At 46.8% G+C, this 19,314-nt stretch overlaps 2 protein-coding genes across 2 annotated transcripts in view; both read left to right on the top strand.

Moving 5' to 3' along the window:
* The first annotated feature begins 904 nt into the window (after window positions 1–904).
* Window positions 905–18,106, top strand: rhbdl3 (rhomboid, veinlet-like 3 (Drosophila)). Its single transcript, XM_012818554.3, has 7 exons — window positions 905–1,045; window positions 4,765–4,989; window positions 5,278–5,426; window positions 10,214–10,326; window positions 14,059–14,159; window positions 15,413–15,473; window positions 16,297–18,106. Exons 2-7 carry the CDS (start codon window positions 4,765–4,767, stop codon window positions 16,566–16,568), a joined length of 921 nt encoding a protein of 306 aa, XP_012674008.1. The 5' UTR covers window positions 905–1,045; the 3' UTR covers window positions 16,569–18,106.
* A 656-nt stretch (window positions 18,107–18,762) lies between these two features.
* LOC105892292 (coiled-coil domain-containing protein 40) overlaps window positions 18,763–19,314 on the top strand; it is a 16,414-nt gene continuing 15,862 nt past the window's right edge. The window contains exons 1-2 of the mRNA XM_031563874.1: window positions 18,763–18,840; window positions 19,162–19,299. Coding sequence (XP_031419734.1) covers window positions 19,168–19,299 — 132 coding nt within the window. The 5' untranslated portion in view covers window positions 18,763–18,840; window positions 19,162–19,167. The remainder of the gene's footprint in view (window positions 18,841–19,161; window positions 19,300–19,314) is intronic.

The following is a 19,314-nucleotide window of genomic DNA, read 5'->3' as shown; positions in this document are numbered from 1 at the left end:
CACTGTTCACATTATTATGGCAGGTCTATGCTCCTTCACGGTCTCAAGCGCTCCAACAGAAATACCTTCACATAGCAAAGGACTGGTACTTTTTTGTCAGACTAAAGACATTCTGCGGTAACCACAGGTAAACTGGACAAACTCGCTGTCACTCAAATAGAAAATGCCAAGTTGTTCAGCAAACAGTTGCGTCATTGATGTTTTCTTGAGGCTCTTCCACAAAGACTTTCTCTGTGTGTGTGTGTGTGTGTGTGAGAGTGTGTGTGTGTGTAAGAGAGAGAGAGGGGTCATTGGCTTTCCTGAGAAACAGTATGTGAATGGGCATCTCATTGTTGCTTCTTCCACTCCCTTTGTGTTGAGTGTGATCGACATTGTGGAGCTGCAGGATTTGCTGTGTGACCTGGGAAGTTAGTCCTTGGTAAACGGTCTGAAAGGTAAAGGGCCAGAATGGGTCATAACCATTAGCCATTTGGACTCTTGGATTTAAAGAACAACAGCCAGTATCTAGGACATTTCTAACTGACACACAAAGGAATGATATGTGACGGCTTGTTATCTCAGTGTATGTTTAACCTCCCTTTCAAACGCTTCTTCTAAGCTGTTTCTCTGTTCAAGGCTTCTTAACACTCGCACTGACTAAAATAGGCTGCCATGATTGTTGCAAATGAATTCCATTCACACCAAAGCCAGTGTCAGCTCATTTAACAAAGCTCACTAAATTGATTCTGTGAGTGTGAGTTTCAGCAAGACTCAACCGCGCACAAAAGGTGTTGCGTGCGTTTTTGGCTTCACCTCTCGCCTGTGAGGTGTGAACTGGAGGCTGTGTGTGAGCGAGCACTGCGTGTGTTCCTCGTGTGTTGATCCGTGTCTCCTGTGGGTTTTTGCTTTCGCAGTATGACCCGAGAGCTCAGGCTTCATCAGCACCGAGCGCTTTCGGGACCTCCTGGCTGCCCACGGCTCAGAGCTGGACCCCAATAAGCTGGAGGTGCTGCTGGCGCTCGCTGATGCCAACGGGAAGATCTGCTACCAAGACTTTGTGAACCTGGTGAGCGAACGTGTCGAGTTTGTTTCAGTGGTAGAAGGGAGGGGTGGTCGTGTCTCGCGAGGCCCCCCCGCATCTGGGGGGGGGGGGGGGGGGGGGGGGGGGGGGGGGGGGGTGTAGTTGTTGTAGAGTGTCTCGTACGATTGTTACAAAGACATTTAGTATCTTGCACAGAGGCTTCTGTTAGAGAATCAGTTCATTGGTGCTTAAGGTATGTCAATCTATGTGGGGAAAATGCCGCGCTGTGTAAGAAATTACGAATTGAGTGCAAATGTGCATACAAATAATATGCAAATAGGTCTACTGTGCCCCGAGTCCCTTCCAGATGATCATTTCTCCGATGTCAACATAATTAGGGAAAACAAGAAATCAAGTCACTAGATGAAGAGGCGTAGCTCTCCAGCAGAGCCTGATTAGGTTAGACAACCCAAAATTCTTGAGCAATATATGTGGCGCAGCAAACTGAAACACTGAGGAGTTTTGAGTAAAAGAACTAGAATTATAAAAGCTGATAAGTCATTCTGAAAAAGCTTGATTCGCTCCATTGAACTAGTCAAACAGTGTTGTGCCGGCTGTCTTGCTTTCTGGCAACACAAAACTAAACTGCCTGCCTGCCAGGAACCGTTTTTGTTTTGATTTTGACTTTTAAAATAACGTTTTAGATGCTGCACCTTGATTTGTTTCCTTTATGCTTTTGTTTGGCTTTGCCCCCATCTAGTCAAAATGTTTATCTCTGCCAGTCCCAGATGGTGCTGTGAACTTTTGAACTGGGAGCACTCAACGACAGTCATCTTGAAAAATGATCAGCTCGCAAATGAATGTCACGGGAGAGTGCTAAATCAATCATTCTCTCCCTCTCTCTCCCTCTCTCTCTCTCTCTCTCTCTCTCTCTCTCTCCCTCATTCTTTATCTCTCATTTTTTTCTCCTTCCCTCCTTTTTGGGTTTGAGATCAAAACCCTTCTCCCAGACAGGAGGTCATTGTGAGGTGTGCAGTGGCCAAGGGGTGTGAGGTGGCACGGAGCCAGGGGCACCGTGGGCCTGGCACTGTCCCCTGTTGGTCCGGGCGGGTCATGTGCGTGTCACAGGGCCTAAGCCTACAGCTGGAAGTGGGACAGGGAAGAATGAGGAGCATGTAGCGGGGGTCTGAGGCCGCCATTGTTCCCCCTGGGGAGCGTTCACATGCGCTGCCTGCCACAACAAAAGCTGTGGGGGGGAGGAGAAAGGGGTGGAGGTCGGAGGGGAGGTCGGAGGGGGGGTGTGCTGAGGCGTTGGGGGGCTGCTTGAGGCTGCTTTGTACCGCACGCCCATCTTTACTTTTACAACGCCGCTTTTCCCATAAAGCTGTCTTTGTGATGACAAGATGTCATTACCCCATCTCGCATTCTCCCCCTCACTCACACACACTCTCTCTCTTTCTCTCTCTCTCTCTCTCACTTTCTTTCTCTCTCTCTGTCTCTCACTTTAGCTTGCTCCCTGTCTCCCTCTCTCTCTCACTGTTGCTCTTTTTTCCTTGCTCCCTCTCTCCCTCACCTTCTCCCTCTCTCCCTCTCCCTCGTTCTGTCTCTCTCCCTCACCCTCTCCCTCTCTCCCTCTCCCTCGTTCTGTCTCTCTCCCCAGCGTCCTGTCCTCCAGTGTCTCAGACTCCTCTCCCTCTATCTTGGTTAGCGCTGATAGCCTCCCGCTGCTGTGGATGGCAGGGATGGAGCTCCCTATTTCAGGGGGAGTGGGGAGAGGAGGGGAGGGGAGAGAAATTGCTCTGCACAGCTGGACGAATCAGTCTGTGGCCATTATGGCGTTTGGCTGCTGGAGGGGAAAACGCCTGCGAGGAGACGAGATGAGTGTTTGTTGTGCGGGAACGTGTGAGCGATGTGTGTGGCACCATTTCATTTCCCTCTTGTTTGGCTTTGCCCAGACACGGTGGCCATGGCAACCAGCCCCATGCAGTAACCCCCCCCCCAAACATAATCACACAGACATAAACACACTCGCGCACGCACCTCCCATCCAGTACAGTGAGCCGTCTCACAAATCACAGTCTTGGCCCTCAGTGCAGGGATAATGTCAGAGTGTCTGTTCACAGTCTGTTTGTTTTTCAAGGAGTAACTGTTAAATAATGGCTGGAAAGAAATAGAACCCCCTGTATTATCTGTGCATTTCGAACACATTCTGTAGTCATGACAATACATCTTTCTCCGGAGGAAGCTAGCGTGAACTTGGTACTGCTGCTGCTTTGAAAAATCACTTCAAGCTGCTCAGCTGTTGAACAGAGGACGGAGGAGAGGGATTCTACTGAGAGCGCTGTACAAAGCAGGGGCAGGGGGGGGGAAACACAGCCATCCTCTCTGCAGTAATCCAAGGACATTCTGAACAAATCCTTGCTGGACCGCTCTTTCCCAAAAAAAGTCCCCCCTATGTCACTGTAAATCTGTTGGACTGGTTGGCTGTTGTCAAATACCCAGTCACAATTTATGGTGCTCTGAATTTCCTCTACTTTATTGCTGAAGCCATTTGTCAAAGTTATGCGCTGTGACAAAAAAAACAAAGTAAAGGCCACCATTGCGGCTCTTTTCTTATATTCTACATTTCCAGGCCGTATGCCTAAAGAATTTGGGGATAAGCTATTATCCAGGCACGAAGCTAAGCCATCTCCTCAGCATCAGCAGCGTTTGGCTACTCGCTAATAAACCCCCTCCACCTAATCCTAAAATAGGCACTGTTTCATTGAGTGCGACCGCAAGCTCCATTGTGTGATTGAAGTTATTTGCCACAATACGGAGTGCAGTGCTATAAATTCTGTCTTCCCTTTACATTCAAATAACAAGTAGCTACTGTTGTGGCGCAGGCTGCAAAGTCAAGGTTAAATCTGGAGAAAGGCTGTGGGCTGTGTTCCCCTGCCCCTGCCCCGCATTCCTGGTTCCTCTTGAGCTCCTCATCGCGTTACATAATATGTCACAGGCCACTTCGGATCAGGAGTCTGGCATGGGAAAAAAGGACATTCAGGGTTTTCGCTTTGCCACCTTGTGAACATTGTCTGGCATCTGCTGCCAGTGTTTGGGGGAAGAGGGAAGAAGGGAATCGCTTAGCTGTTGCCAGGCAACGGGAAAAGCATTCCGTCACTGTTCTCGCAGGAGGTTCGGAGGGGTGTGAGCTGTTGTACAGAGAGAAAGAATCGGAGAGGGATAGACTTGTGGCTAGCGCCCAACAAAGTGGCTCTTTCATGATTCATCGGGTGGAATTTATGGGAACACACGGACTAGCTTGCTTGCCGAATGGAACTATTTCAGTATGCTACCATGTCCCCCTTTTGCACAAATATTTTTAGATAACACGAAATAAAATGTCAGGTATTTTAGGTTGTCCTTCACATAAGCCTGACATGTCTTGAGCCAAAGGACGTAGAAGATCAGCTCCTTGGCGTCTGGTAGAACCTAAGCAAGGACAAACATTCCTGAAGGTGGACTACATAAGTCCAACACCGCCATTATCTTGCATTTCCATTCTGGTATGCGGTGTCTGTGTGTGCCTTTGTCTGTATACATATGTGTATGTGGGTGAGTGTATTTATATGTGTCTGTTTCTGTGCATATGTTTGTTTCTTTATATGTGTGCCTCCCTACATTTTTGTGTTCATGCGTGTGCCTTTTTGCTGAACATCAGTGTTTTGTGTGTGTGTGTGTGTGTGTGTGTGTGTGTGTGTGTGTGTGTGTGTGTTTTCCTCCAGATGAGTAACAAGCGCTCCAACAGTTTCCGGCGGGCCATCCTCCAGGGGAGCCGGCAGCTGAAGGGTGTGAGCCTGAGTGAGGAGGTGGGCCTGGGTCTCTCCCAGAGGCTGGTGCGCCACGTGGCCTATGAGACTCTCCCCCGCGAGGTCGACCGCAAGTGGTACTTCGACAGCTACACGTGCTGCCCCCCTCCTTGGCTCATCCTGGCCATCACCATCGCAGAGGTGTGGAAATAGAGAGGAAAAGTTTTAATGAAACAACACAAAATGTTGCGCTGTTGACGAGTTCATACCCATAGTTTGTCATATGTAATGTTGCATACATGAGTACATACGGAGATGTTCTGTAGGTTTATTAGTAACCGATATACTGGATCTCTTGTAGGTTGAATAAAGTGTCATTGCTTATTGCACTTAGGACTGAGTCTGCTACTAGCACAAATACATGCATCTGTGCAATCCCATAGAGCACCTGTGTGAATGAATGGGTGTGTTCCGATCTGTTTACTGTAGGTGGCAGTCTTCATTTACTACGGGGTACAGCTGGACCGATGGGTGCTGCAGGTGTCGTCCCCGGCCTACTTGAGGGGGGCTCTACCGTACCACCCCCGGCTACGGGCACAGGCCTGGCGCTTCATCACCTACGCCTTCATGCACACGGGGTGAGTCAGTCATACTCGCACTGTGCCAGACTGTAGATGGATGCATCATTTACATTTAGTCATTTAGCAGACGCTTTTGTCCAAAGCGACGTACAAGGGAGAGAATAGTCAAGCTACGAGCAATAGAACCTGGTGTAACAATAAATACTACTTTACATAAAATAATAAAATAAATGAAATAAAAAAGAAGTGCAGAAATGTAACTGCTGTAATTGCAAGTTACGCACTAGTCGAAGTGCCATTTAGGACGGGAAGTGCTCTCTGAAGAGTCGGGCATCAGACTGACTGTTGCCAAATGCTTTTTACATACCTGATGGATTTCCCTGAAACAACTTACAGTGAATGTAGTCAACATAATTTAGACATACGGAGGAACATAGGTGAAATAATCAATCGAGCATACATCACTGACTTAATGCTGATGGAATAGAACACTTGGTGGTGAATTTTGGGGGAAGAAAGTCAGGTGGAAAGTTTTGCTTCGAGGAATTAGGTCATGGTCACGGATTTGAGAGGATAGGTTTGACCACTGACTTGGTTTAAATGTGGGAGAAGATTCCAGAACAGTTCATAGCATACTTCCAGAAAACTGATAGACTGGGCTGCCTGCCTACCCAAACAATTTATCCAGAGGTAATTTACCAGGTATAGGAAGACGGGGAAATAAAACATTGAGGGTCCAACAGGATTTTGATCATACCAAAGATGAATTAAAAAAGCTCTATGGCATTCCAGATGATTGTGAAGCTTGCAAGTGTACAGTGTCTTAATCAAACCCAGTCAGTGCAGGATTAATTGTGACTCAAAGCTCTCGGTAGCCTAGCTAATAAAGACTGGCAATAAAAAACGAATGCAATTTGAACACCCAGCAGCTTGTGTGTAATCCACAGGCAGTTAGGGTTGGGGGAGCAGCCCCCTCAGAGCTCATATGAAGCACACTGGTTACCAGAGGAGCAAATACGCTTTTATTAAAGACACGGCACCTTTTCGCCAAGCAGAGTCAACATAATAAAGCACTGAAAGGTTGCTCAAAAGAAGGAAGTTTGTTTAATTTGAAATTCAGGTTATTGACATTTTAAGGCATGGGTCACTTAAACTATATAAGCCTCCTGGACGATGTTTTTCGATGTTCCGTGTTCTCATAACATCTCCAGCCATGGATGAATTATTTCTGCACCAGATTTTGCCGTCATTACATGTAATGTCAGAAATAATTGCGGCTCCGTTGTACCAGAAGAGGCCATTTCAAATCCACGCCACCTGGGGGGGAGTTCAGCTATCTCATCCCTACCTGCTCTGGTTCATGGTGTGCCCAGTAAAGAGCTGTGGCTGGTCCATGGACTTTCGTTTTTTAGCCTTTAATGTAGCGTGTATTAAAGCTCCCCCCCCCCCCTCCCTCCCCAGCCCTACTGTGTAATCCCCTGGTAAGCCACGGCTGTTGATCCCTCCTGTCTGCAACCCAAACTGAATGCCAATCTTGTCAAAACAAACAGAGGTCACCCACCAGCCAGTGTCCTGTGTGGGGGGGCTATATGTGTGTCTGCTGTGCCTTCGCTGAGCTAATCCCACTGACATCCCTCCCCGAGAGCTATTACACCATCTTAATCAGTGGAGAGAGAGAGAGAGAGAGAGAGAGAGAGGACGGACAGAGGGAGGGGGAGAGAGAGAGAGAGAGAGAGGGAGAGGGAGAGGGAGGGAGGGAGAGAGAGAGAGAGAGAGAGGACAGAGGGAGGGAGGGAGGGAGAGAGAGAGAGAGAGGACAGAGAGAGGGAGAGAGAGAGAGGGAGAGAGAGAGAGAGAGAGAGAGAGAGAGAGCCAGAGAGAGAGAGAGAGAGAGAGAGAGAGGGGGATGTTGCATCTCTCCTACTGTTGAGTCCCAGTGAGCAGTGGCTGTTGTTCATGTATTTCATGTTCCTTTTTTGAATGGGAGTAGCAGTAGCACTAGATTCTGTTCTGCTATCGTATTCCTTCCTCCATCTCCTGAGAGTGCATCTGAGAGTGAACTTGTCCTTGGCACATTTGTCACACTCGGCTGTTATTATTAAGGACCTACTGCGGAACCGATTCGTGTTAAAGCCCCTATCAAATCCTAGTTTCTTCCTGTGACAAGGTCTCCCTTAATGTCACAAGGGCCCCTGTCTCTTGTGGCTCTTCAGAGGGCCCCTGTCTCTTGTGGCACGTCTGGTGCCAAACATGTGCCGAGGGGTTGGCAGCTCCCTCGTGTTTTCATCTCACCATTTCTTTTTAAGCAGGATTTCCCCCCCCCCTAATGCGGGATCATTTTTTTGGACTGGAAATAGATGGCCTTGCTCGACCTTTCATGCATAATTCAGCGCTTTACAGTTTATTTATATTGTATCATTTATCTGTCAGCGAGATTAGCAGAATGTTTATCCAGTTCCCTCCTGTGTGAGCAAACAGTGTTTGCGGATACTTGTGTGAGAGGCATTATGTGTAGACAGCAGAGTGATGACCCCCCCCCCCCCTCTTTACTCATAGAGAACACTGGCTACATCTTCTCTCAGGTTGCATAATCAGCCTTTGTAATCTGAAGTGCAACTGGTTCTGTTGAAAAAAAGAAAACAATCAATAGCTGTTGTCTTCAAGGGTGATGCTGTCACTCCATGAAAGAATAGGGTTTGCTAGTGTTCATCAGCGCTGTTTAAAAGAGAGATGCTTTGTCATCGCACACGTAGTCGTTTAGGCCACTGCCTGCCTAACCCAGCTACAGTGAGAAAGTTTTGCAGCTTGTGTGTATCCCATGGATCTTTTTAAATCTTTCTTAGTTAATTACAGAGATCGCTGGAGAAGGAGGGAGCGCTAATGAGCTGCTAAGAGGAGTCATACGACCTTGTCCTGTTTATGATGTTCAGATTTGGGTCTGCCTGTGATTTCTGGGCCCCTGTGGGACTCCGTATGGTGCTGCTATTTTGATTAATGGCAGGGAGAAGGAGAACACCTGACTGGAGAATTATTATTTTGCTGTGGTGCCCAGTTCTGTCAGGGGCCCGGCCCGATCTGGCCCGCCCGCCGCTCCAGTTTGAAGGACACTGACTGTGGGCCGATGCTTCCAGTCGGGCAAAGACTTGGACGACCTCTCCTGGGCTCAGCGGTCAGGCAGAAGCTGTAGCACAGCAGCTGTTGGGCAAGGCCTCCGGGGGGAACGTGGACCCCAAGGGCGGCCTAGCAAAGATGCTCCCATCAGATGTACCACAGCTTTCATCAGTCAGATCAGAATGGATCTAAGGACAGCAACACATGTGGGAGAGAATGAGAGTGTGAGGAATAAAGGGAACTTGTACTTGTGTGTGTTTCTGTCTGTGTGGGGAGGGCAGTGAGGTCTTTGTGTGTGTGTGTGTGTGTGTGTGTGTTTGTGTATGTGCCTTCTTATGACAGACATGTAAAGTGCTGTCAATTAAAAAAAAATGAGGTAGTTATTTGCACAAGTTGCTTTTTTCATTTTAACTTTGAACACAGATTCTCTCCTGTGAACTACAGATTTCCAATAAAACCGCCAAGATCATCAAAATTGACTGTAAGCTGAAAGGTATATTTCTTCTGAGTAACATGTAAAGTGTGAAGGGACTTTTAGTCTGGGGATTGAGATGAAGATGTGGAGAAGCAGAGAAGAACAGAAGAACAGAGATGGACTTTTGGGGGGAGGGAGATACTTTGGAGGGAGCTTGGCGACTAGGTCAGGCGGTCTGTATTTGAAGGTGATGTGCAGCCCGTTGGGTTAGTTATAAGTTGGAGTGCTCAATGAAACTTGCAAGCTTATAAATTCAACTAAGCTCCATGTCAGGTGTCGGTTGGATGCCCCCAGATATTCTACCCATTACATATGCACTAACACACATGATAACAACACACGGACAGCTGCGTTCGTGGCGAGAATTCGTTTTTTAACGCGTCAAATATTTCAAATGAATTGGAAAAAAACGACGCGTTTTCTGACAGCATCGAAAAAGCGCATATCTCAGAGTGGCATGAGCGCTCGCTGGCTGGCGGCGGCCAGATGCCGCGTTCGTTCGTCATCACCACAGATGTCTGGAGGAGGACCGGCATCTGTGCACATCTCTCCCGACGGCGGGCGTAATAACGTCTCCCTCCTCGCTGCCTCACTTTTTTATTTTTCCGGGATCCCAGTCACGGATGATTTCACTTCACGCCAGTCGCTCCTAATTCAACACGACTCCCGCCGTACACAGCGCAGTGGGGGGGGGGGGGGGGGGTGGCACTGGGGAAACGAGCTTGCAAATATGTCTGATTTTAGAATACATTATAAGGGTGAAAATGTAAGCAGTGTGGAAAAAAAAAAAACAGCTATGCTGCTGTTCGAGGTGATGGGAAGAGGCTCATCTGAAGGGCTCAGGGGTGTCGGCTGTTGTTTTTTCTCTCGCTGCAGAGTTTGAGGAGTCAAGCACACAATGGCGTCCCCCCGTGGGGCGGCCCCTCACAGCGCGCCCACTCACTCATCTCAAGTGAAGGGTCGGAGCCTGACTTGTTTATCCTTGCTGTAGCGCGCGAGCTGGAGTTGCTTTACTCTCTCTCTCCCTGACAGGACGACACCACAGAGACGAGAGAGAGAGAGAGAGAGAGAGAGAGAGAGAGAGAGACCGAGCGACCAGTCACATCTTTCTTCTGTCACCATGCTGTCCTTGGACAGAAAAAAAAAGCTCATTGTGTACCAACAATCCCCTCCGAGTCCCTTGAGAGAGATGTGCTTTTTCGGCGAGTCCTTTGCAGTGCTGTGCGGCTTATGTTGGGTTTGTTGTTGGTTTTTACAGGATTGAGCACCTCGGGTTGAACATGGCCATGCAGCTGCTGGTGGGAGTGCCTCTGGAGATGGTTCACGGGGCGCTGAGGATTGGCCTTGTGTACGTGTGCGGCGTTCTCGCAGGTGAGTCGTCGTCGTCGTCCAGCTGTTTGGCCTCGCGGAGTGGTGGTTTGGGGTTTGGTATGCCGTGTCCTTGGGATATGTGGGAGGCTGCTTGTTTATTCATTCATTTTCGTGGAAATGAATCATTTCTTTCTTCCCAAAGTCAGTTTTTATGCATTCCAGTGTTTGTGTGTTGAGAGAGAAAAGAGAGAGAAATGCATGTGTGTGTGTGTGTGTGTTTACATTTGCCTTTATGTGATTTGTGAGTGTTGAGTTGTGTTGTGTTTCTGTTGTGTTGTGTTGTGTGGTGTCGTTGTGTTGTATTGTCGTGTTGTGTTGTGTTGTGTTGTGTTGTGTTGTGTTGTTGTGTTGTGGTTGTTCATGTGGAGAGCAGGAGCTGGTGTGTCCCAGTAAGCCCTGGGCCCTGAGGCCTCTGCATCAGCAGCACTCCCATGCAGCATGAGGGTCTCTCCTCTCCTCTCCTCTCCTCCCCTCTCCTCTCCTCCCCTCTCCTCTCCTCTCCTCTCCTCTCCTCTCCTCATGAGGGTCTCTCCTCTTCTCTCCTCTCCTCTCCTCTCCTCTCCTCCCCTCTCCTCTCCTCTCCTCTCCTCTCCTCTCCTCTCCTCTCCCCTCCTCTCCTCTCCTCTCCTCTCCTCATGAGGGTCTCTCCTCTCCTCTCCTCTTCTCTCCTCTCCTCTCCTCTCCTCTCCTCTCCTCTCCTCTTCTCCTCTCCTCTCCTCTCCTCTCCTCTCCTCATGAGGGTCTCTCCTCTCCTCTCCTCTCCTCTCCTCATGAGGGTCTCTCCTCTCCTCTTCTCTCCTCTCCTCTCCTCTCCTCTCCTCTTCTCCTCTCCTCTACTCTCTAATCTGGGCCAACAGCCTAACCCAAGCAGGCTCCTCATGAGGTCACGCTGCATGATCCTCTGCACTGTGCTGGGAATAGGAATGAAGAGGAGGGATATTAGAGAGGGAGATGATGGAGACTGGCTCTGAATGGCGATGGAAATACATTAATAAATATATCAAATAAATCATCAGAACAAATGAAATTTCAGTTTAAGTGAGGAAGCACCAAATACACAACAGTCGTTAGTTTGTGCATTTATCTCTGTGTGTGTGTGTGTGTCTGTGTGTGTGTGTGTGTGTGTGTGTGTGTGTGTGTGTGTGTGTGTGTGTGTGTGTGTGTATATACACGACATGTTTGTGTGTTTGTTTCTGTTGTGATGGATGTGTTCTGTGTCAGTGTGGAGCATGTGTGTGGCTGCATATCTTATTGGGATTTGCCATCTTTAGGCCAAAGACTGTGCCCTTTGTCTTTGTGACCTTTGAGACCAGTGTGTGTGTGTGTGTGTGTGTGTGTGTGTGTGTGTGTGTGTGTGTGTGTCTGTGGAGCCTGAAACACATTATAAATGACCAGGCCGACAGAGGCCACCCTAGGGGGCCTTACTGTCCCCATGAGACCCGTCCGCGTTAATTAGATATCGACCCGCTGGGTGGGGCCTGGATTTAGACCCCTGGTTGGTGGCCACCGCTTTGACGGCGGCTGCTGCTCGCTATCGGAGGCCGTGCTGACGGGGGTGAAGGGGCCGGTGGGGGGGCCACAGGGTTCAGTCTTGTGTGTTTAGCCAAACGCATTTGCTCAAAAGATCAACTCAATAGACCCTCCCAAAACCTATAAAGTGTGTCTGCCACTTCTTCTCTCTCTCTCTCTCTCTCTCTCTCTCTCTCTCTCTCTCTCTCTCTCTCTCTCTCTCCCCCTCTCTCTGTGTGTTCCACTCTGAGATGTGTTCCTTAGGTGCCTAGGCTCACGCCATCTGCTTGGGGTAAAAGAGTGTTTGAAATAACACACTTAAAGATGTGTGGCAATATACCTCAAAAGGGCTTACATCACATCAAACATCACAAGGACTCGCTTCCAAAATATCCCTTTACACAGTGACTTCATCAACAAGCATTGGGATAACCGTAATTATGTCAATTAAAATACTAAATCTCAACGCCAAACAGAGATGCGTTTCTACGTTCATAGAGGAAGTAGAGGAAGCTTGGCTTGGCGATAAGATGCTGGGAAGATAAATAATAAGAGAGAGCACTGTGATAGCGTGTCTATATTTATCCTTTTTTCCGTTGATCCAGAAGCTCATTGGTAGGTGTGTGTGTGTGTGTGTGTGTGTGTGTGTGTGTGTGTGTGTGTGTGTGTGTGTGTGTGTGTGTGTGTGTGTGTGTGTGTGTGTGTGTGTGTGTGCTCATTGGTAGGTGTGTGTGTGTGTGTGTGTGTATGTGTGCGCGCGTGTGTCTATATAAGTGTTAGGAAGTGGATTATGATGTGTTTCTGTTCATAATTATGTATCTGCTATGAGGAGGGATGGCACTGTAATTATAAACAGTGTTTTCATCTGATCTAGCAGCCTCTAGAGCCCGTGGCTCATCTTCACAAAAGACTACAGGGTTCATTGGTACTGCAGTATGTAGAGACACACAATAACACGGCAGTTTATGCATTTGTATTTATTGTTGCTTTGCAGTTGTGTTCATTTAACTAACTGATTCATGCCAATTTTATGGATGAGAAATTACTGACATTCAGATGCATTAATACATAAGGTCATTCCTTCCATAAGATCAGATCATCAGTCAGAGGTAGGGCATAGTAAATGCAGCCATGACCTGGGGAAGTCTGGGTATCTGGACGATCTGGGTATCTTGTCTTACCTGAAGTGTGCTACTGTTGCTTCTACACACGGATCCTTGATTGAGACAGAGACTAGGTGTTTATTACTCCACAGAGCAGTTTGTAGAAGAAGATCACCTCCCTCCCCACGTTCTAGCGCTCTTAATTGCGAAACATAAACGGCCATTCTAGCTGCCTCTTTGTCTCTCCTCCTGTTTGCCCTTCCGGTTCCTTTGGCTGTGTCTGGCTAATAAGTAATCATTAAATGGGCATGCAAGAGTCTCTCTCTCTCTCTTTTTCTCTCTCTCTCGCTCTATCTATCTATCTATCTATCTATCTATGTATCTATCTATCTATCTCTCTCTCGCTCTATCTCTCTCTCTCTCTCTCTCTCTCTCTCTCTCTCTCTCTCACATACACACACACACACACACACACACACAAGCGCGTGCGCCACGTCTCGTCTCATCACTGTAACAGTGTGGGCTGAGCAGTGGATCACTCGTCACGGCTGCTGTATTGGCAGGTGCGTGCTGTGTGGTCAGCATCAATAATGCATGCTGAGCTAAGGAGAAGCATGCTTCTGGCTGGACCCAAGGGGGGGAGAGTGGTAAGGATGCATCCCAGGGAGGGCTTCTCCCTCGTGGGCAACGCTGGCAGCCGACTCCCCTGAGGGGGAACCCGATACTGCCTCCATCACCCCCACACTCATTTAGCTGCCATGATGAGTCAAGCATGAGTGAGCCCATAGGTCCTCACTGATGGACTGTGTCCCTATACGGCTGTCATCCAGCGTGGGATGTAAAAATACTGGTTGAGCTCAAGTATTAGAGGATTCAGAAGGCAATTAGCTTCAGCTATTTAATTGAGTTCAAGTCAAGTTTTATTTTTCTTGCCAACTTATTATATGATATGATAGGCTTTTCTATATATATTTATGTATTATCTGTGTGATGTCACTTGTAAAAAACTGACTGATGGAACAATAACAGATACTTGATTTGACTTGACGCCAGTGTGGAAATGAGGATTATTTATTATTATTGTTCATAATTGTTATTGATCATAACCCATTCTTCTCAGGGTCTTTGGCGGTGTCTGTGACCGACATGACGGCGCCGGTCGTGGGCTCATCTGGAGGAGTCTATGCGTTGGTCTCTGCCCATCTAGCCAATATTGTCATGGTAAGCATACATCTCGTGTAGAATTTGAATATAATGATTTCGTTTTTTTGTGTTGAGCTATTTGCTTATAAGCATTCATGATGTAAAGAAATTTGTGTCAATAATATGATATATTTTTATCAAGCAGATACAAACTAGTGGTAGAAGTGTCTTGGAGCTCTAGCTGGTGCTTTCATCAGTAATTGAAACACTAGTGCCCCTAGTGGAAAATATGTGGTATTGCACTCTAAAATTGTGCCGACAGTTTGTGATCCTGCTGTGTTGCAGGGATGCTGTTGGCCAGGTAATCCTATATAAAGCGCACATTTTCCCTCTGTCGGGCTTTTGTGCCCCGGATCAAATATCTCCCCCATGGCGAGGCGAGGTCATTGCCCAGTGCTCGATCAGAATGCCTCGTCTCACAGCATACGGGCCTAGCAGGTGCTCTCTGCCCACAGATTCCTTTCATTCCTGCCAGTTGGCTACTGCTGGGAGTGTGAGTGTGTGCTCTGAACACGGGCGTCTGTCTATGTGTATGTGTGCACTCCGTTTAACCGTGACTGTCAGTGAATACATCAAATCCCTCAGGACTTACCTTGCATTTCACTGTTTAGATGTTCCGTACCAAACGAAACTGAGCTTAGTTCTCCTCCCACTAGCTTCTCACAGAAAGTGAGTCTGTTTGTTGTTATTTCTTTAACTTTTTCGACAACCCGGGACAGCAGGAGCCGATGCCCAATCGGTTCGTTTAGTGACCCCATAATTGACTGTGACGGGCGGCTGGCAACTGTAGTTGCTCATTGGTTGCAAATGTGAAGGTCGAGACCTTGGGGGGAGGAGCCGCTCGGCTAATGGGACGGTCCCGGTCATCAAATATTTAGGCACGTGCGCCGCGGCTACAATAGTGTGGGGTCAGCGTGAGCCCTCCCCCCCCCCCCCCGCCCCCCCGCCCCGCACAGGGCTGTAATGAGACCCTGCATCAGCAATGATGAGGAGAGGAGAGAGAGAAAGGGAAAGGGTGAGTGGGGACTGCTAGAATAGAAATAAGTCTATATGGTGTCGGTGATGTGGTGCATCCTGGATCCTGGGGACGTGCATACATCCTGTAAGGGTGGGAATGGTGCTGTCTGATACATGACTGTGTCCAGCTGATTAGAACTGGCAGTGCTACACACTCCTAACCTTTGTTATCTGTCTCCTTTTATTCCTTTTTGTCCCATCTCTCTTTCTGTCTCTTTCTCTTTGCTTCGCTGTCTCCTCTCACTGTTTATCAGAACTGGTCCGGGATGCAGTGCCAATTTAAACTCTTCCGCATGGCCATGGCCCTGGTGTGCAGTAAGGAGACTTCTACTTTGTCTTTTGAATATTGAAATAGGGCTCTAGGACTTTTACTTTGTCTTTTGAATAATGAAACAGGTCTCTAGGACTTTTACTTTGTCTTTTGAATATTGAAATAGGTCTCCAGGACTTTTACTTTGTCTTTTGAATATTGAAAGGCCTCTGTCTCCAGAAATAGGTCTCTGTCTCTGGATCCTGCTATTCCCAGTGTATCTACTGCGTAAGCTAATATGTAAACGTGTGCATGTCAGACCTTATTGTAGACCTAAATTTAACCCTGTGTTCTATTTATAGAGCATAACAGCAAAGAAAGGACAGCAGAAACTCACTGTGCCATTTCCCCTGATTCGTGATTTAATTTGAAAGGAGCAGTTATATTCATTTATGTTATTCTGAAGGACCTATTTACTTGTAGCCTGTAGCATATGCATTATGTACACTACATACAATAGTTCGTTTTATGCTTATTTACATTTCAACAGCTTCATCAACCAGACTTTAAATGTGCCATAATTAAAAATGGCAAGTCTTTCATCGACAATATCACGAAGGCAGATTTATGTTACTATTTTCAGTTCTTGCAAGGGAAAAGTATTTCTTTCTGGTAATTCAAAATGACTGGATGTGGATGTAGACCAGATGCATTGAAAACCTGCAGCAACACTAGTTCACCCCAGTAGAGGGTGCTTTAACACTATCAACAATCATGGTCTCTTTTTTTTCTGGTCTTTTAACACAGATACATCTCTGCCCATGTATATTAATAGTTGTTGAGATGAATGTTTTTTTCTCTCTCGCTGTGTCTCTCCCTCCCTCCCAGTGAGTGTGGAGTTTGGCCGCGCGGTGTGGTTGCGCTTCTACCCACAGGCCTTCCCCCCCTGCCCCAACCCCAGCTTCGTGGCCCACCTCGGGGGAGTGGCGGTGGGCCTGACCCTGGGCGTGGTGGTGCTCCAGAACTACGAGCAGCGTCTGCAGGAGCAGTCCCTCTTCTGGATCTTCTTCTGCGTCTACACGCTGTTCATCATGTGCGGGGTCTTCTGGAATGTCTTCGCTTATAGTCTGCTAGACGTAAAGCTACCTCCTCCACCATGACGTTGTCCTTTACGTTGGACAGACAGATGTGCACATAGTCAAGCTTATCAGCTCCTGAGCACAAATCTGTGCCACTGTTACGCCACTTCAATACCAAGTACCTCATCTGTATTGAATTAACACAGTCTGCAGCAGCGCCCTGTTATCTTATATGTGCCTACTCCGGGCCGCTATACGGCAAAGAGAAGGATCCATCTAAAGCGAAGAGATGAACTCGTACCCCCAAAAGCTTTCTGCACAAGTCAAGCCAAGAGCGGTGTTCGACATGTAGACCAATTACTAATGTGGTGAATAATCTGTGTTGTGAAATACTAGACTGATGTGGATAGAAATGTCATCGTCAAGCTTTCGCAGTTTGTTTTTTTTCGTAGCAGTCATTCCACTCCAAAGACCCATGCGTTACATTGTGTTGAAAATCTCCATATATTTCTCCATATACGAGTGTGAATTTCTGAGGTGTTGCAAAAACACAGAACACATCTTTTTTTTCTGTGAAAAGAGAGTTGAAATATATATTTTTGTATAAATGAATATAGCATGCTAAAAACGTAGCTCTGCTCTACAATGGAGTGTTGCCAAAATCATACAGCCAACATAGCCAATGCTACGCCTCTGCTTCTGGGTATTATGAAGATCAACCGGTTTTAAGACACCACAGTTTTCACACTTGCGGCCATTTTGTTTGTGGGGATTCCACCTACAGTACGCATTTATTTCACTCAGTCCAAAACTTGCATAGTTGGAGTCTATGGTTTGACATACTACACACTATACATGGGAAACATCTAAGCTAAACTGTTTCCCCTGACAAAGTTATATGTTTACCTATGGAAAGTTTTACTTAATTGCCTTTTTTTCTGATGAAGACATTATGAACATTAGCACACTGTCTCCCTCACTTTTCTGACTTGAATTGTAACACTATGCTGTCTGCAAACCTATTTATATTTTGTTGAGTCGGTGGCATGTGATTGTGTGAGGTGACCTGTCGGTGTAGTGACACTACAGTGTGTTGGGTACTCGTCTGTGTTCTGCGACATGGTGCTTACGTTATATAACAAACGTGTCATCCCTTCTCAACGGACGACCACAATGTCTTATAAAACTACTCGAGAAAGCTGACCTCAATCTAGGCCAGAGTCAAATGTGTGGCTTAAGTATTTGGAGGACTAAAACCTACCAACGTGATAAAGGAGCACAATAAACGGGCCTCAAGGTCCTCAGGGGCCCCAGTATACCGTCCTTTGACCTCACTAATAGCTAAGGTATCTGTACTCCGATTCCATATGCATAGCCTACATTATGGTAATAAAGTAATATTTTAACGTACTGCAAATGTTTGGTTTTTATTAATATGCTATGTACTCTCATAATGGTTAAACTGTATCCTGTGATGAATATTAAGTATTGGAGACTGAGGGTTTTACATATTAAGGGCTGTAGTGCTAAGAGTCAGATGCTGACTTTATTTTAATATGTGCATATTTTGTAGATTTGTTATGTAAATATGAAACACATTAAATAACTTTATATTAAAATAAGAGTCTGACATTCCATTTGTACACATTGAACTTGAGCAATGGCTGCGCTGAATCTCTGTCTCTGTATACATGCAGTGTACAGCTGGAGGTATTCAAAGGCACTACCATTTGTGTGTGTCTGACATAAACACATGAATGTGAACAAGCACATGAACATGCCTTTTAAGGTGAAGGAGTGGAAGTCAAAGTGGAAACGGAGGGCCCTCAGGCAATGGCTGTGATTCTGAACTGGTGAGTTCACAAGTAGATAAGGAGTGGGTGGCTGATGTCTGTCTCTAGGCTACTCGAACATGTGTATTTTATGTGTGAGCACCTTCACAGCAGCCTCTTCATATATGCCTAGGCTATATTCAAAGAGCATAAACATGTAGCCTAACAAAATACAAAAAATTAAGAAATATCAATGAAAACTGACAATTGTTACATAATTTCTTTGTACTTAATTAATTGTCAGTTATTCACCCTGTTATTCACGCTAATCATCCTTAGCTGGCCGAAGCATAGTCTGCTGAGAACAGTGGTTCAGTTTTCCAGGGCACAGAAAACCGACGACTAAAATAGTATGGTAGGTCTGTTTTCACTTTATAGCGTACTGTGGGCCACCGCAATCATAAGGTGCCTGAACTGATCAGGCAGCCTGACACGATGTTGATGTCAGCACCGAGTGGTGCCCGCCCCCTTATATGTGTATCGTCTCATAGCAACCAAGGGACCACAGGCAAACACCCGAGGTAACTCTAGAGTTGCAGTGAACGTTTGCTTCTAACTTTGAATTAAACATTGACTGATTTAAAATATTTTGGATTTGATTATGTACATCAGTTAGCACTGTATTTATAGTTAGCTGTGTATTTAATATACAGGTAGCTAGAGACGGTTCAGGCTCGCAGGCAGGCGAGGTTAGCTAACCGGTTAGCTAATGTAGTCAGCGTTAGTCTAGGTTAAATATAAAATTCCACAACTGAGTTTGGCACTAACTTATTGATAAGGACACAACAATAACAACTTTGTTACTTGACCGAATAGTCACCTAGATGTTCTTTTAATTGTAGTGAGAAATGGAAGGTGGTGGAAGTGAGGGCGGAGGTGAGGAGGAGAGAAAGATGACTTCCCAAGACGATAAGACCAGTGAGCCGTCAGATACCACTGATGCCGCAGAAGATTCAGGAGCCACTGCTCCCATGCGAGAGGTAAGGTTACAGGCA

The sequence above is a fragment of the Clupea harengus genome, chromosome 26, assembly GCF_900700415.2.
Source record: "Clupea harengus chromosome 26, Ch_v2.0.2, whole genome shotgun sequence".
Taxonomy (NCBI): domain Eukaryota; kingdom Metazoa; phylum Chordata; class Actinopteri; order Clupeiformes; family Clupeidae; genus Clupea; species Clupea harengus.
The sequence above is the reverse complement of the archived record's forward strand: the minus strand, read 5'-3'. Positions and strand labels throughout refer to the sequence as shown.

Coding starts and splice junctions, on each gene's coding strand:
- rhbdl3 (XM_012818554.3), top strand. CDS start 4,765: ATGAGTAACAAGCGCTCCAACAGTTTCCGGCGGGCCATCCTCCAGGGG. Junction 10,327..14,058: donor CGTGTGCGGCGTTCTCGCAG/GTGAGTCGTCGT, acceptor CATTCTTCTCAG/GGTCTTTGGCGGTGTCTGTG. Junction 14,160..15,412: donor ATCTAGCCAATATTGTCATG/GTAAGCATACAT, acceptor ACTGTTTATCAG/AACTGGTCCGGGATGCAGTG.